This window comes from Callithrix jacchus, chromosome 9, assembly GCF_049354715.1.
Source record: "Callithrix jacchus isolate 240 chromosome 9, calJac240_pri, whole genome shotgun sequence".
NCBI lineage: Eukaryota > Metazoa > Chordata > Mammalia > Primates > Cebidae > Callithrix > Callithrix jacchus.
In genome coordinates this window covers 15,202,964-15,221,898 of record NC_133510.1, presented here as the reverse complement: position 1 = coordinate 15,221,898, position 18,935 = coordinate 15,202,964, and the positions used below count along the sequence as shown (strand labels likewise).

The 18,935-nt window shown below is 35.5% G+C and overlaps 2 protein-coding genes across 56 annotated transcripts in view; one reads left to right on the top strand and one right to left on the bottom strand.

The window, feature by feature from the left end:
- CACNA1C (calcium voltage-gated channel subunit alpha1 C) overlaps positions 1 to 16,811 on the bottom strand; it is a 725,791-nt gene extending 708,980 nt beyond the window's left edge. For 34 of the 35 annotated variants that reach the window (XM_078338403.1, XM_035258332.3, XM_078338402.1 and 31 more), the window contains exon 1: positions 16,219 to 16,811. In XM_078338403.1, coding sequence (XP_078194529.1) covers positions 16,219 to 16,357 — 139 coding nt within the window. In that variant the 5' untranslated portion in view covers positions 16,358 to 16,811. The remainder of the gene's footprint in view (positions 1 to 16,218) is intronic. The other variant, XM_035258347.3, reaches the window with a different exon arrangement.
- DCP1B (decapping mRNA 1B) overlaps positions 1 to 18,935 on the top strand; it is a 72,727-nt gene that overhangs the window by 11,250 nt on the left and 42,542 nt on the right. The window lies entirely within an intron of this gene.

Genomic DNA, 18,935 nt, shown 5'->3' with positions numbered 1-18,935 from the left:
GAATTGTTTATAGTTCGAATTGTTTCGTGCACTTAGAGTTATGTCAGGTTTTTTTTTTTTTTAGATTGTTAGATTCTATGTCAAATTAACATACAACTTAAGTCCTAATAAAATAACTACAAAGTGACCTATAATCAGCATTTTTGGTTGCTTTTATTTTCGTCAAGTATATGGTCTGGTCATTCATAGGGAATATTTTATTTTAAATTCTTATTATGTATCACATATTAACTACTATACCAATATAAAAACACAAGCTCTCTTTCATGCATCAGTTTTAAAAATAACCTTCCCAAGTCCCACAGGGTTTATCTGATAGGAAATACTATTTGAATCTAATAAACATGTGTGAAGCCACCTTGGTTCTAAGCATATGCTGTCCCGTATGATAGTTACCAGCTACTGTGGCTGTTTAGCACCTGAAATGTGGCTAGTCTGAATGGAGCTGTACTGTCAGTGTCAAATAGGCACCAATTTTCAGACAGGACAAAAAGAAAAAGAATGTTTTAAAAAAACCCTCAATTATTAATCATTTTATATTGATTAAAATGTTGAAATGACGGTTTGGATAAATTGGACAAAATAAAATATAATATTAAAATTAATTTCACATGCTTCTTTGCATTTTTTAATTTAAAATTGCATATGTGGCTCATGTTCATCGTTCACCTTATATTTCTGTTGAAGGGCACTGTTCTATTTTCATTTATTTGTTTTTCATATTTTCATTTATGTTTCCACATTTTATAATTATTTTTATTTTACTGTATTTAATAATCACAACTTTATAGAGTAGACATTTTCACTGCCGTTTTGCAGATGAGAAAACTGAGACTTAGTGAGGTGACAAACTGTAAAAACCCGCAGATTCAGATTTCACTTCCATTGCTTTTTCCATACCACCTGTACTGCTCTCTCTACTATGAAACATGGGTGGAAATTAAAGGCAGCCTTTGGGATGCATATTAAAATGCTTCTAGTGAATTTCCATGCAAAAGAAATAGAATTAGTTGAACAACAAAGAGTGAAAGGGAATAGATCTATTTACTTTTCTGGATTCATTTTGCTTTTTTGTTTTTCCCTCCTTTATATCTGATACTGATTGCCTTTGCAGCCAGAGTCATTTGGTTTTAGGTTATTTGCACAAGCCTTTTCAATCCCTGGCAGTCAAAGGTACACAGAAGGGTTTACCACAGGTGCCATCAGAGTCTCCGATACCTCTGAAATGTTTTCATACAATTCAAATACGTTATATAATAATCACGTATGGTTTATATGTTCTTTAGTGGCATATAAACCATACGTGATTATTATATAACGTATTTGATTGGTCATTCTTTGGGCAAGAAACTCAGCTTCACTCAGGATTGTTTTTTTAAGAAGGCTCTGTTTCCTCAAGATATTCTATATAGTCAAGAATCTATATGGTCTTGGCATTTCACATTTGTTTGTGTAATTCATAAGCCATATTTGGGCATTTTAGGTAGACAAAGGTAGAACTGATAGAGGTTTGTGGTAAGATTTTTTTTTTTTTTTTTAACAGTTGTTTAGATTCATTTGGAGAGAAAAAAATCCCTTTGTTGAATTAGATGAATAAAATAAAGAAATGAAATTCCCAAACTATTCGGCCAAAAAAAGATGCTTGTTAGGTAAAGTTACTTCATTCAGACACAGAATAGATTACTATAGAAAAGGGTCTGTACATTGTGTAAAGCGTGTAAACGTTGTTATGATGGGGTTTGACGTGTATGAACTTTAAAAGTAAATAAGATAGCTGTTAAAGTTAGGGCAAAAATTTCATTTATTCAGTCAAACATTTACTGGGCACTTACTGTCTGCCAAGCACTGTGCTCAGGCTTTATATGGGTTATTCCTTAACTTTTTCTTGGAAATACTGTTACTCCTCTTTTACAAATGAGAATACTAAGGTTAAAGGGATTAAGTAATACACTGTGGGCCATTGACTGTTTTGAGATGGAAACACCATTTGAACCAAGAAACTGTAACTTCAAGACCTGAGGCATAAACATTGGTATAAAAAAGAACCAAATGGAAAAAGTGGTATGATGGTGAGCACTAGCATATGTAGGATTATTTCTATAGGAAAATCCATTCAAGAATAAACCTGTATAGATGCCAAGAATATGATTTCCTTAGCAGCAGGGCAGAATACTTCTAAAGCCCATTTGTATTGAAAAATCATTTGTAAAGGTAGGATTTTCTTTAAGTTTTTTTTAAGTATGTACGGTAATATTTAACCTTTGAAGCCTTCATAGCCATGTTACTAAGTCTTAGTTCTGGAGTGCTCATGTAGCTTCTCTCCTTCTTTTCATCCCCACTTCTATTCCAGTTCAGGCTTTCATTATGTGTTACTTGGGATGTTTCATAACCCCTCATAGCAAAGAGGGATTGAACTTCTGGCATCATCGAAAATAGACTAGGTTCACTACAATATATCTCTCCCACTGGTTACAACTAAAAGTTCTCGTCAGATTATAAAAGCAACTAACTAGGGGCTCTGAAAGTAAATGATAACAGACACACTGAAGAGAGCAATCAGAACTTGAAGAAAAGCTGGTGTGGCGGTGAGCTCCTGGATTTATTCTTTCCTCTTTTATTGACTGGCTTTGACATGCACCAAGTCACAGAACTCTGGGGAAAAAAATAACAAAGCCTGAGAGAAGCTCTTCTTTCTAAAAACTTCCCCCGTTCCTTTCCCTACCTCCCCTTTTCTCTTCTGTCCCTACCCTGAAGCCAGTTGCAGGGAAAGCTGAACTGCTGCTGTGGTGGTCATGGTGGTGGCACAGCCACCTGAAAAATCCCAAGAAAGAGGCTTTCTCTGCCAGAGGAACTGGGAACAATGGCCCCTGTGGTCTGAAGAGTGTGAGGAAAATCCCATCATATATTTTTATTTTCTCTTGTTGTACAGACTGCCTGACAGTGTGAGAGTCTAAAACCCTGAGATAAACTCTGACTTTGTAGCTGGAAGACTGGGAAAAAAGGCCTCTGAGAGCTGGCGAGTGGGAGTGATTCTAGAGGAGGGAGCTTGATAAGGAGATCTAATTCTTTCTAGGAACTGATGCAAATCCTGGGCTCACCTGTGAGCTACATACATGCAACAAAACCAAGGAAATAACAACTTACAATATAAACCATTATTCCAAATTTCAGACTAACTGGTATATATATATAGGGTAGACATAAACACCTTTGAAAATGGAACTGACATGGGAAGCATCATCCACAGAAGGCAAGACAGAACTTCTTATGTAACCCTGAGTTGATTGGTGAAACCCTGTCTCTACTAAAAATACAAAAATTACAAAAAATAAAGTGGTAGACTTACCTAAGTTCAGCCATATCAGTAGTTATATTACATGGAAATGGCCTAACATACTGATTAAAAAACAGAGATTGCCAGAGTGCATTAAAAAAGCATATGCTTTCTACACAAAATCCATTTTAAATGTAATAATATAGATAGGTTAAAGGTAAAAGGATGAAGAAAGATATACCATGCAAATACTAATTAAAAGAAAACTGGGGTGTCTAGATTAATATCAGACAAAGTAGATAAATTTATACAAAAGGCATAATAATTATTAATGTGTATGCACCTAACTATAGAGCTTCAAAGTGTGTGAAGCAAAAAGTGATAGAACTGAAGGGAGAAGTTTTTTTTTTATTTTGCAATTACACTTGAAGACTTCAGTGGTCCACTTTCTATAATCAATAGAGCAAGAGGACAGAAAACAGCAAGCAAGTATATGGAAGACCTGAACAACACTATCAACCAACTCAACACAGTTGTCATTTATATTACATTCTATAAAACGACAGCAGAATGCACGTTCTTCTCAAGTGCTCATAAAACGTTCCCCAAGATAAACCTTATTGTGGTCATAAAGCAAACCTTAAAAGTTTTTAAAGAATTGAAATCAAACAAAGTATATTATTGGATCACAAAGGAATTGAATTAGACATCAAGAGCAGAAAGATACCTGAAATATCCCCAAATATTTGGAAATTAAATAGCGCCCTTCTGAAAAACTCATGTCAAAGAAGAAAGAAAATTAGAGAACATTTGAACTGAATAACAATGAAAATACAATATTTCAAATGCAACCAAAGTTGAACTTAGAGGGAAATATATAGCATCAGATACTTGTCCTAGAAAAGAAGAGCGTTCCTAAGTCAGTAATTCAAACTTTCACGTAAAGAAAGTAGAAGAGTATATTAAAGCCAAGGCAAATGGAAGGAAACAAAAAGAGAAATCAATGAGATAAAAAAACAGAAAAACTATTTAGAGAAAATTAGTGAAACCAAAACCCGATTATTTTTTTGAAAAGAATAAAAAAAACTGATAAACACTTGGCCAGAGTGATGAAGGGGGAAAAAAAGAAAAGAGAAGACACAAATTAGCAATATCAGAAAGGAAAGAGGGGCTAGCTACAGACATTAAAAGGATAATAAGGAAATATAATTTGGCAACTTAGATGAAATGGACTAATTCATTGAGAAGCACAAATCATCAAAATTCACTCAAGAAAAATAGGTAACCTGAATAGTCCCATATTTATTAAGGAAATTGAATTTGCAATTAAAAATCCAGTAAAACTCCCGAGTTCAGATAGTTTAACTGGTGAATTCTACCAAATATTCAAGGGAGGACTAATACCAATTCTACGCTATCTCTCAGAAGGTAGAAGAGGGTTTTCCAGCTCATTTTATGAGGGCAGCATTATCTTGATACCAAAACAAGGCAAAGACATTACAAGAAAAGAAAATTACAGATTAGTGTCTTTTGTGAATATAGATAAGAAAATCCTCAGCAAAATACGAACAAAATAATATTTATGGTAGCATTATTCGCAATAGCCAAATGGTGGGAAAAACCCAAACACCTACCAATGAATGAATGGGTAAACAAAATGTTATATACACACACAATGGAATATTGTTTAACCTTAAAAGAGAATAAAATTATGATGTACACTACAACATGAATGAAACTTGAGGCATTATGCTAAGTTAAATAAACCAGACACGAAAGGACAAGTCTTGTATGATTCCATTCCTGTGAGGTACCTAGAGTAGTCAGATTCACCCAGACAGCAAGTAAAATAGTGGTTTTCCAGGGCTTCAGGGAATGGACAGTGGGCAGCTATCTTTTAATGGATACAGAGTTTTCGTTTGGGATGATGAAAAAGTTCTGGAGATGGATAGAGGTGATGGCTGCACAGTATTACGGGTATGCTTAATGCCACTGAACTGCATACTTAAAAATGGTTAAACTTGTAAATTTAATGTTTTTAATATTTTAACACAATAAAAAAGGAAAAAATGCAAATTGAATCCAGCAATTCATAAAAAGGATATGTCATTAGCCTTATAATTCACATCTGATTTATCCCCTCCATCCAAAACCACAGCTATATTTATCTTCCTAAAGCATAAGCCTAATCAAGTTGCTTTCCTTCTCAAAATCTTAAATGCCTACCAAGTAAAAAATTTCACCTAACATTTAAAGCTTACTGTAGTCAGGTCACAGTTTCCCTTTCAGGCCAAGTCTGCTACTCCTGTTGCACACTTGCCTAATGCTCCAAGTAAACACAACTACATAAGCACTTTCCCAGAACACGCTTACCTTCATGCTTTTAAATATTTCTGTTTTTCTCCTTGAATTCTCTCCCTCATTGTGACCAATCTCTTACCAGATAAATTCTACTCATAATTCAAAACCCAGGTGGAACTTTACCTCCCTGGATGCTTCTGTGATTCCCGTGTATAGCTGTGATATCTCACTGCAGCGTATATGTCTTTTATGTTGTACTTATATTGCGCTTGCTTGCTCATTTGCTATTGAGCACCTGTCTGTTGATACTGATTCTGTGTTGAGTTTTGGAAGTAACGAGTAAGATACATCCCTTCCTCCTTCTAGTTTACCATCCTAGCACAAAAGAAAGACATGTAAACATATATGTTCAAAATAACATACTAAATCTGAGCTAGAAATAAAGGCAGTTACTATTGTGCTTATATTTTACCTTAGGTAGAATATTATGTCCTAGTTTCTCTACTAGGGTGCAAGCACCTTCAGGGCAAAGGTAACTTTTCAGTCCCCTATAACACTTAATTCCTGGCATTAAATGTGCACAATTAAATATTTGCAATGAGTACTGAATTGTTTTCGTTGGATTTCTTTATTCAAAGCTACCCATAAAGCTTAATTTAAAAGTTCACAACTATTTCTTTAGTGTTTATTTTGGAGCATTAGCCAACAGTTATTAAGGAACCTTTGTGGTTCCTGTGTAGAAACTCAAAGCAGTAATTTTAGCAGCTTACCTAGGAACTACTCTGGTTCTCGAGGTTACTTTCATATAGATAGTAGTAACATTTACCTTAAAGTTCCTAGAAGTAATTTTGAGTTGTAAGAATGCCATACATGGTCATCATGGGAAATTTAATAGTTCAAGGAAGAGATATGTAATGTGGGAAAATGTTAATTTTATGTCCGTGAACAAGATGATGTATAATGCATATATATATATAAAATATAAATTTCCTTTATAGAACTTTATTTAAATTCTAAAAAGCACTTTTATAGATGTCTCCTTCAACTTCTTTTATGCTTATTAAGATTTGTGATTTGATATTTAAGAAGTTTATTCACTATTTTAACTTGATATCTTAATTATGCTCCATGAAATAGGTCACATTGCTATTTCCTCATGGCCCTTTTAAACCATGGCCGTGTGGTTTAAACAGAAAGGCTTATGCTATAGATGTTTTATCTGCAAATGAAATAAGAATCTTTTTCATTTTTATAGAAGCAATGAAATAAAAAGCTTTTTATTAAAAATAGTTAAAAGTAGTATTACCAAACACTAGTTTAAAATGATGCTTATAAGCATTTCCTATAAAACAAAAAAATGATAAATTGTACCTCATCAAAAGTAAAAATTTCATCAAATTAAAAACTTCTGTTCTTAGGATACCTTTAGCAAAATGGAAAGAGAAACCACAGACTAGGAAAAAATATTGAGAACATGTACACATATCTGACACAGTACTATGTTGAGAATACATAAATAACACTTAGAAGTTAATAACAGAAAGACAAGCCAACTTAAAAAAATTAGCAAAATATTTGAAGAGACACTTTAAAAAAGAAGTTATAAATACCGATAGTCATATGAAAAGATTCTTAACATTATTGATCAGGTGCTTAGAAGTTATTGCATATAGCAGTAGTTTCTTGCTTTTTATTCTGTGTAATATTCCACTGCATCATTATATTGTACTCCAAATTTGAGCTATTCTGAATGAAGTTGCCATGAACATTCTGGTCTATGTTTTTTAGGTGGATATGCGTGCTTATCTGTCAGGTTTATACCTAGGAGTGAAATTGATATAGTGGGATATAGTGTAGGGGTTTGTTTAGCTTTAGTAGATTCTGCTGAACAGTTATGTGCCTATTTATACTCTCTACAATAATGTCTAAGACTTCCAATTTGCTCCATATCTTTGTCAAAACTTGATATTGTTTGCCCTTTTAATTATCTGGGAATTCTGAAGTGATATCTCATTGTGGTTTTAATTTGCATCTTACCATAACAACAGATTGTATTGAGTGTTTCCTCATATGCTTCTTGGTCATTGGAAACCTATGCAGATTAAAGCCCAAATAAGAATATGGCATACTCCCTGATACGGCTAAAATTAAAAAGACAAGTGTTAATGAAGATGCGGAGCAATGGAAACTTAGATACATTGCTTGTGAGAGAGAGATATGTTGCAACTACTTTGGAGAACTATTTGGCAATTTCTTATAAACGTAAACATATAATTAGCATATGATCCAACAAGTTCCATTCAGTTATTTACTTAAGAGAAATGGGCCAGGTGTGGTGGCTCAACCCGTAATCCCAGCACTTTGAGAGGTGAGGTGGGCAGATCACTTAAGGTCAGGAGTTTGAGACCAGCTTGGCCAACATGGTAAAACCCCCTCTCTACTAAAAATACAAAAATTAGCCGGGCGTGGTGGCACATGCCTGTAATCTCTGCTACTGGGGAGGCTGAGGCAGGATAACCGCTTGACCCTGAAGACAGAGGTTGTAGTGAGCCAAGATGGCGCCATTGCACTCCAGCCTGGGCGACGAAGCCAGACTTCATCTCAAAAACATTAAAAAAAGGCCGGGCACAGTGGCTCATGCCTGTAATCCCAGCACTTTGGGAGGCCGAAGCAGGCAGATCACCTGAGGTCGGGAGTTGGAAACCAGCCTGGTCAACATGGCGAAACCCCATCTCTACTAAAAATAGAAAAAAAAAAAAAATAGCTGGGTGTGGTGGCAGGTGCCTGTAATCCCAGCTACTTGGGAGGCTGAGGCAGGAGAATTGCTTGAACCCAGGAGGTGCAAGTTGCAGTGAGCCCATATCTCACCATGGCACACTCCAGCCTGGGTGACAGAGCGAGACTTCATCTCAAAAAAAAAAAGAAATGAAAACGCATGTCCACACAAAGACTTCACACAAATGCTCATAGCAGTTTTATTCATAACAGCAAAACTATCTGGGAATAACCCAGATACCCGTTAATAGTTGATATATAAACAAATTTTGGTATATAATAATAGAACAGTACTCAGCAATAAAAAAATTATGTATTTATATATAATATATATATAATATATATAATTGATATATTCAACAACATGGATTAATTTCAGAAACATGTTGAGCAAAGCAAGCCATCTGCGAAAGAGGATATACTGTATGATCCCATTTATATGACGTTTAAGAACAGGCAAAACTAGGGTGCTGGGGCTGGTGGTGGAAGTAGGGTGTGGTTGTTGACTGGAAAAGAGTGATAAAAATATTTTATATCTTGTTTTCAGTGTTGGTTACATAAGTTTGTTTTATTGCCAACTCATTGAGCAGAAGAACACTTTAAGATCTGTGCATTCTCTTGTATATAAATGATTGTTCAGTGTAAAAAAGTAGAAATAATTGAACCTTATAAAAGAAGTATTTAAAGAAATGAATATTTGAGGATAATTGGTTACCTTTCTTTATTATCCCTACATTTATTAACTACTGTTTCAGCTAACCCTGATCTCTGCTGTGTTGATTAGAATATTACACTGACTCAGCACTTTGCATCTTGGCTTCATCATTCTGGAAATAAACCAGTCCTTGTTCTAAACGCATCTTCAGTACTTTAAACCAACATGATACCAAAAGCTTGACATCAACTAAAGTCCCCAAGTAATGTGAGGTAATAGAAATAGTTGAGTCTGCATTTCTAGTCCAGATCAGTGAGAAGGCTATGCCCCCTTTCTCTGGCTTGCGACGTCTGCTTTCTCCCCGTGGTCAGAGAAGCAAGGTTTCTTTTTGCTGACAATATGGAAACTTGTACAACTTAATATTTTTTCTGAGTGGAAGGAATTAACCTTCCACTTTTCTCTTGAGAGTCAATTTTTTAAAATGTCAATTTCCTAGCAAAGAGAAGCCTTAGTATCTATTCTGCAATGCTTTCTCTAGAGTGAAATGCATAAAAACAATACAGTTTTAAAATATAATAGTAGTTATTTTCTTGGTGGCTATTATAGAACATCTTATGAAGTATAAACTTGAATTTCTTCCAGAGTGCCAAAGTTAACGTGTACCTGTATATACCCATAGTAACTAATAGCAGTAAGGAAGTCAAATTTACAGAACAATTATGAGTCATAATTTGAAAACGGTATTGCTCACTATACTTGGAATACATTTTGTAAAACGTTTTCTCTGCCATTATGTTACCATTAACTGATTGGGCTGCTTATTAGGCTATTGAGAAGGCAGTGGCATGGATAATAAATTACAGGTGCCTCATGGGCAGAGACCATATCTTATCTTTTACGTGTATTCTGTGGTGCCAAATAAATACAGAAAATAAACAGATTCAGATAAGAAATAGACATGTACAGTGTACTTAACATAATTCCTAAATCACTTATACTCTAGAATTGTTGTAGATGTATATATATCTGAAGATTTTGTCCAGCATCTGGAACATCAGAATGCATAAGATAAAGCTTTGAAGATACGCGGCTTGGAGCGAAAGCAGGAGCCACAAAGTTGCCCAGTTTTCCAAAATGTCTTCTTGCTTCCCGCTTCATGGTAGAGACTGAGAATGACAGCTTTCCAACAAAGGCAAACCAGTAGCCACAGCTGTACTGAGTGATTCACCCTCTCCATGGCTGAGCATGCTAACAGATCTGTGCTTTTTAAGCTTCACCCTAGGCTTCAGGCTACATGGAGGAATAAAAGCTCTTCCAACTTAACAAATTCTAAGACTTGGAGACTTGTTACCTCTTTTCTTAACCTTGTAATCAGTTTTATTGCAAAAGCAATTTGGAAGGTTAAAAGTCAATTATGTGTAAATTTATTACTAAATGAAAGACACATTATCTGCCCAGAGATAATTGAGGGTTTTTTTCCACCCTAGGATATTTATTGGCATATCGATAGTAGTTCTTAATCTTCTGTTCGTCACAAAACCCTATGAGAATCTGAAGACTTCTTTTTCCCTTTTTTCCTTCATTTCTTCCTTCTTTCTACTTTCCTTCTTCGCCCCTCCGTCCCTCTCCTTTCTTCAAATATATTTGCTTGACTACTGTGTGCCGGGCATTGTTCTAGAGGGTCTATGCTTTGTACTTCTTCACCGCTTAAAATGTCTATTTGCATATATACATGAGATTTTGCATATAGTTTTAGAAATTTTATTGAACCCCTAAAGCCCTCCAGGGTCAAGAAACTAATATTTAAAGTAACTATATGGCTAAAAATACTTGACATTCCTACTAGGCAGAAACTTAGTATTTGCAGGAATAATAGAATATATTTCTCTTCGGGATCTGCCCAGCAAGACAAGATCCTCAAGTAGACTCATTCAAATCATGAGCAGTATGGAATGGGAGCTGAGGAATTTGACATTTCGTATTTAGTCAGAATAGGTAGCCTATACAGTCTTGTGAGAGGAGAGGTTGCATTAGCAACTTTCAAGGACTCCTTTTAAGCCTGCACTTAATGAGAAAGAAAGAAGGCCACCAAAATTTAAAAATTAGAATGTGGTGCCTGAATCTTACTTTGTGTCTCTAAGTCTCTTTTGCCATTCTGACTGAAAAATTGATCTATTTATTATGCACCATTGCTTAGAGAGCTAACATGTTAATATATGGTGAAGGGTTACACGTCTACTGTGACATGAGTGATGAAACTCGTCACTCTGACCTTTAATACAGAATGACTTTTTTGTTCTCTGTCAGTACTCCACGTAGGCTGAAAGTAAGGGATCTAAACTCTAACGAAGACATTCATCCAAAGAACTGGTGTTCTGCCAGTTAAGGAAGGCTCTGAAAAATCCCAAGTAAAGCAGAATTTCACTCTTGAGTCTTGTGATATCTCTGGATTTCATATTTCTGTTTTTCCATATGTTGAGTTGTGACACCAGATAGTTCCTTAAAACACACACATAAGCAGATACACAGTGTGGGAAAACAACCCTTCTCTTCATCCTGACCACCCAATTAACAGTTTTTACTTTTCCATCATAACTGCTGGGGGACTCATAGAGAGAACCTTCATGTAAGTATATACATCTCTTATGTAACTTAACAATCTGACATGCTGAGGTGAGGAAAACAACCCATGCGGCAGTCATCTATGGTGATTTCCAGCTGCCACGTGAGAGCACAATTAAAGCAAAGTCACCTGTTTTATCCTGAACTATAAAGACTATTAAGGTTCTCAGCTTGACCAAGAAAACGTATACATAGTAATGCTATTCAGATTCATACACTGTATCTGTGGCTTGGACATGCAGTGTATTTTATATTTTGTGTTTAAGAGAGCCCAGTTTAGCATGGTAGAAATCTAAATCTTGGCAGAGAAAAGCTGGGTTGCAAAACATTTTCTTAAATGCTTAAAAAGTAAAACATCTTTTAGTTTCCCTATCCCTTATCTATAGTAAGTGATCATTATGGCTATATAATGTATATTCTTTTAGATTCTATGTTTTATATTACTAATTTTTGTCCAAAAATCATTTAGTAAATAGCTTCAAATAATCAAGTTCTAGAATCAAGGTAAATTTACCCCTTAACCCATAGAAGGAAAAATTATGGGTTTTGAAGAAGGAAAACAATTTTGGCCAAGAACTCATTTAAGAATTACCTTATATATAGCTTTAGAGCTCTTATTTCATAGTAGAATCAAAATGGAATTTAACTGTTTAAACATAAAGGGTTTTTGGAAAATGTCTTTTGGAAAGTGGTATCTCTTAGTCTGTATTCATAGATTAAGGTAAAAATGAAAAAGTACAGAAAGACTGACTTACTTTTCTTAAATGTAACACTATGCTCCTTTGGCTAGACTACTGCTATGTCAAATCGTAGAAATATTTCTGCGATCCTGTGTTTTATAGTTAGGCTATTTTCAGCAGAGCTTTTCCTATCGTTGTTAAACACTCGATTAAATCATCTGGTTCAAATATGAAGAAGTCTGTTCTTCACTGGAGCAAATTTTCAACCTGTAGAAATACTTTTTTAAACATAAGCTTAAACATAAATAGATATGTTTAAACATAACTTTCTCAAAATTGCAATTATAGGAGACTGGACTTACTTCCGTACATTGAGATTCGCTTGGGGAAATAGACTGTCATTGTGTTGCTGGAGTAATTGACATGCATATAAATCTTGTATTTTTCAGATCATTTAGGTACTTATATATATATGCTTGAAATTACCATCATCAAACACAACTGGAATACGAATGTCTTAGTTTTTCTGGTAGACCAAAGTACTGTTAGTTATTCTTTGCTCTGTGTTTTTCCATGATGAAGAGAAATGCATGTGATTTTGCAGAATTGTTGCGTTCTTGGAACTCTTTCCGGTAGAGTTGTAATAATAAATACACATAAAATGAGTACGTTAGTGCCTACATAGTGCTGGGTCAATAGAAATATACAGTCTTCGGGAGCTCATATCCTAATGACAGAATCCCATCAACACTATTTAAGCCTAAGAAGGTAAAGTGTTTGAAGCAAAATAAACTCTCAGTGAAGTTTGAAGGAGAACAAAAGGGATGATGTGAGGAGACTGTCCATGCTGAAATCTCTGGTAGAAGGTGTAATCAACTGATAGAGAATTCTAGCATATCTAGTCTACAATGTTTAATTACTACAGAAAGTGATAATTACTGCTGTTATCAATTACAAGGATTATTGATGGTAGAAGAGCTTGAAGTCTTAGATTTCCATTTAACTTAGCAAATATTTGCTGAATGTCTGTACATGCTGGTTGCTGTACTGGGTGTATTAACAAAGTCCTCCCCTCCAGGAGCTTATAGTCTAGTGGGGGGAACAGATTTATAAATGCTTAACTTGTTGCCTGTTTTAGTACAAGGATCTACAAAAAAGCTACAGGATCAGAGAAAAAGTTGGGACTGTTTATCCCTAGAGGAGTGAGAAAGCCTGGGTCTTCAAGGATGAGTAGAGAGAAGGCAAGGATGTATTACGGACTCCCCACATGATATTTGTAGCCAAGGAGATTTTGAAATTTATCAGCAAGATTATGAACAAATGCAAATATAAATTTAAGTGGCCAAGAAGGCAGAATAAGTTGTTTCTATTTATGTTTGTTATAAACTATGAACTTTACTACTTCCTAACTTTTAAAAAGTTTATCTACTCTGTCATATCTCTTAAATTAAAGGAACAGATAAAAGTAGGAAATTAGTGTATGAAGATCTCATATGACCTTGGATAAACCTGAGAGTAGTAGATAACCTCAAGTTTCCCGGTTTAGGAAGATAATGGCCTCTGTGAAGCTTAGGAAGGTTGAATGATATAACATGAATCCATTATAAATGAAAACTTTCTAAAAGATTAAATCCATCTTTTACTTGGAAAGTAATAAATTCTCATTTATAGAGAGTACATATTAATTTAATCCAAATTAGTATAATGCTTTAAGAGAATTTTGTTTGTTGTTAATGGCATTAACTTTCTCATAATGTTAATTTATTTAGAAAGGGGAGGGTTGTTTCTACTGTTTTCCCCAAAATGTTCATGAGTATTAGTCTCCCATAAAATAGAAACTGCTTCTCATCTGCTTTGAACCTTCCAATATTCCCAGGTCATGGGATCACTGATTTGTGAGGCACAGTAAAAGCATGACATATGAAAAGAAGCAGACCAGGAGCCAAAGATAACAGAGCTATGTAGACTCTCAGTGGCTAGTGAAGATTTTGTTTTACAAGATTGTGTCCGTGTTTGGTCAGTAAAGCTAAGGCAGAAGGTGAATGGCAGAACATTACTTTAAAGGCATTAGAGAACATGCCAGAGGAAAACATTTTGAGTGCAAACATTCCAAATGGGGAAGAAGTACAGAATCAGCATAGAGCCGGCCAGACGTAGCCTGCGTTTCCCATCTATGGATGCCAGCACACAGGCACCGTCATTGCTGCTGGAGTGTTTACTGCTGGGAAAACACTGCCACTACCAGAAAGCTTCATTCCCTTCCTCTTTCTCTTCTCTCTTTTTCTCCCTCTTCCTCCCTCCCTTCCTCACTGATTTTCTTCCTCCCTTCATTCCATCCTTCTTTTTGCCCTTTTGAGGGTCCACATGAACTTTGGTTTAAAAAGACTCATTCCAGTCTATTATAACCAAGCTTAGAACTCAATCAAATATGTAAAAACAAATTTGAATGCTTCATCTATTTCATTTGAAAGGCTGGAAGAAGGGCATATTTTAGGGGAAACAGATTAAACCAAGAAAAATGACTTTGGCTGACTTTTTTAGTCTTGTTAGACCACAGATTCCTCATTAGTGGAATAGGTTATTGAACTGCACGTCTCTTACTTGACTTCCAGCTCTAGAAGTTCATAGTTCTGTTTTTCTGATTTTTAAAATATCTTGGGATCTTTCGAAAGCATAGTAGCTGTGTGTGCATGTGTAGTACCATATGCTAGCAACTAGTCATCATCAATACGGTCAAATTTATTAAAGCTTGATATGAATAAATGGTACAATAAATCAAGAAATATTATATTTGAATGAAGCCTCAAAAACAAGTGTTTAACAAATACATGATTAGATGGTCTCCATCCTTACATTGAAAATGTTATTCTACTCATTTGAGAAAGACTTCATGAAAGGAGTGGAATTTGAAGGAATTTTTAAATTTTTGGTTTATCCTTAGATGCCCAGAAGAGGTTTGTGTAACTTAACACTGCCATGTTTCCATGGCTTTCCGGGTAAAAAGAGGGAATTTAAATGCTTTCCTTGCTGAGTACTAAGAAAAACATATTTTCCTACCCTTTTAAGAAGAATTAGTGAAATTATGTTAGAAAGAGCATTACCAAATCAGATGTCCTGCCTATTTAAATTTTACCCATGTAATTATGTGTTTATAATCCACTTCCGAATTGAATGGATACATATATTCTTTTAAAAATCTGCACAAACATTATCACAAGTCCTAATTAGACGATTACAAGCTACCATTCATGATTTGGAGTTGTATGGTATTTTGGATAAAATATAAAACAAATTATAAATACCTTAAAAGAACAGATTGAATAGAAATATTTATTAGGAACATAAACAAGATGAGGCAAATCCCCAAGAACATGCAAAATGAACTAATGCACCATGCTAATAAGAATCAAAGGGTTACATGAAAGTGTGCACGTGAGTGACACTAATATTGCCTTTCATGGCCCCTTAACTAGCCGCTTAAAATTTGACCAGCTTTTGTTTTTTCCATTGAAGAAATTTAAAAAAAGAAAATATCACTATTGAATATAATCAGCTTGCTCTCTGCCTTGTCTTTGTGGACCTACAAAATCCAGACATAATGTCTAATATGGAAATTTTGATCTCCTTGATCTTTCTGACAGAATTAAAAGGAGAGTAGAAGATTGGGCTGTATGGCATTGCATGTTGCCTCAAACATCACTTTTTTTTCTATTGAGAATTTCCAAAGAATGGCATAAACCAGGATACTGCAGTTATAGGCCAAATTTCGTAATAGTGTATGGTATCTCCTGATTAAATGTGGAGAGATGAGTTCTTACAGTGAAGAAGTCACATTCTAGGTAGCATTAGAATATTTAGAGTAAATTTCAACATGTTCTTCCTACTCTTTATTTCGCTTTAGGGATTCTTACCTCCAGGAGAGATGTAGAAACAGTTGAGTTGAGCTTCATGCACCAAAGTCCCCTTAAATTTGACCTCCGTATCAGCAGACAGGTGGCTGGGAAGCGGCTGGTATGCAGGCGTACCAGGCTGAACGAATGCTCGAAGCATTGTGAATTTCCAGATGTATATTGGTTGATTTTTAAAACTAAATAATTATCCTGCTCATGAGCTCTTGTAATTTTTTAAAACCCAGAAGCCATTTCCGCAGTAACATTTCAGTGCCACAGAAGTTTACGTGGCCATATCACATCGCTGCAAGTTTAGGTTGCAGTAATTACTTTAAGTTTTAGAATTCTAAAAAACAAAACAAAACACACACAAAAAAACACCTTCTTGCTTGATTCTTTTCAACCTTATATTTTCTGTCTTCCCTGCTCTGCTCTCTGCCTATGTACGGGTGGGCCTCTCACCCAGTGGCTTTACGGGAAAACTTGGATTGCAATGTGAACTTCATGGTTTCTGTCAGCCTGTCAGCTCATCACCTCCCTAAGGCATGATGATCTCTGGTTTTTCTATATCTCCACAGACTGCTTTGATTGACCCTCTTGTGTGAAAGAGTGATAGGTTTGTCCAGGGGTTGGTAGACCTTAGAGCAAAGAGGCAGGAAACTTCAGTTGGAATGTGTACTTTAATGGAATTCACAGCCTCTTTCCCAGGGGAATGCAGCTCAAGTTTCAAAACTATTTTAGGGAGAAGAAAGTTAGGCCCAGTTCTACATTTTATCTTGGTGCCACTTTTCAGTAACCAGAACTGTTGGTTAATGTTTTCTTCCCCCTCTTGGCTGTTTAAATTTTCTATCCAGACTAAACTGGGATCAAAAGAGTTATCTCAAAATGATCCCATTTTAATTTTTAAAGCCATGCTGCTTTAGAGATAAATGGTTGGGACCTAAAGAAGTCTTCACAATGTCTTAAATAATTACTGCAAACCCAATCTTTCCTTCCTTTTGCTTTGACATTTGAGAGATGTTCCATACCATTTTCCCTCCCTACATCTGCATTTCCGTTATCTCCTGGTAGTGACAGTGTCAAACTGCTCTTCTATTTGTATCAACAGTTTCCTTGGCATCCCACCCTATGAAAACCTAATTCCTTATGTGAGATGCCACAAATGTATAATATCAAACAAAAGACACCCATAATATTTCTATTAATAGAGCCCACTCAAGAGACAACAATGGCCGGTTTTTCCTCTGCCACTGGGCCTTGGGTTTCTGAGTTATGCTCTGTTTTTCTCTCTTACGGCCACCTTTCTCCTTTCATCGTTTTGGAAAAGGCAGTCTTCAGGGAAAGAAAACTTGCACTGTAACTAAAACAATAGATCAGGCTCCTAGTTTTGTAACTAAGGTTGAAGTCACCAAGACACACAAACATATTCAGATTTATTAGTAGTTGAATGTCAGTGATCCAATCTGCTTTGACTTCAAGAACATAAGGTAGGCAGGTTAGTGTAGGAATCTATGTAGGGAATCAGAGTAGGGAATTATTTTGATGGACTGGAAGCAACCTTGAATATGAAGTTTCAAGATACACATTTAGTAATCTGAAGATGAAAGAATTTTGTTCTGATGTAAAAGCTCTCATAGCACATGGACTTCAGAACTCAGATGTTCTTTAAAAAAAAAAAATGTCAGTATACCAAGTGGGAAAATATCTATATATTTCCATCTAAGAGGTAAAATGGTCCTGTACAAGAAAAAACTGGAATTTTTTCCCTCACTTCCCCTCCCCACCACCCACCATTCACATGCAGGTAGGTAAGATAAAAGATTTCTGGTACACTGATAATTGCAAAACAAAGTTTAAAGCCCTATTGCCACCTCTTGCCAAGTTAGTAATTCAGATTCATAGGTTCCTCTAAGATATCTGCTGAAAATAGCACTATAAAGACATTTCTTGTACCTGTTGATATCTGAACTATTACTGACAAGAAGCAGAAATTCCATGCCCAGATACTGATCAGGTAAGAGGGGAAACAAAGATGTAGTTAGACTATCACAGCTGGCCTTTTTTTGTTTGTTTGTTTTTGTTTTTTGAGAAGGAGTCTCTCCCTGTCACCAGATGGAGTGCAGTGGTACGATCTTTGCTCACTTCAGCCTCTGCTTCCTGGGTTCAAGCTATTCTCCTGCCTCAGCCTCCTGAGTAGCTGGGATTACAGGCATGTACCACCATGCCCAGCTAATTTTTGTATTTTTAGTAGAGACGGGTTTCACCATGTTGGCCAGGATGGTCTCGATCTCTTGACCTCGTGATTTGCCTACCTTGGCCTCCCAAAGTGCTGGGATTACAGGTGTGAGCCACCACGCCCAGCCTTATCACAGCTGTTTTAACAGCAAAAGACTATTAATATAATTACATGTTTGGAAAGTTTGAATTTAAAGTTTTTTTCCCTTTTAAAAACATGTTTTGTCAGTTTTCATTGCCCCATCATAACATTGTTGCTATTTTCAGTGAAGATTTTTTAAATGTGTATGTAGTTAATGCATTATTTACATGATTAATGCCATCAGATCCTCAACTAGATATTTATAAATGTCTTTTGGAGCTGTTTCAGCCTTTGCTATAAAAATGATGTAGATAGGCACATATAAAATATACAACTTACTTGAACATTATTAAATGATTCAATAGCAGCTATATTATGTCACAGTTTCTTTCATTACTCAATGGTGAAATCATAGTATATC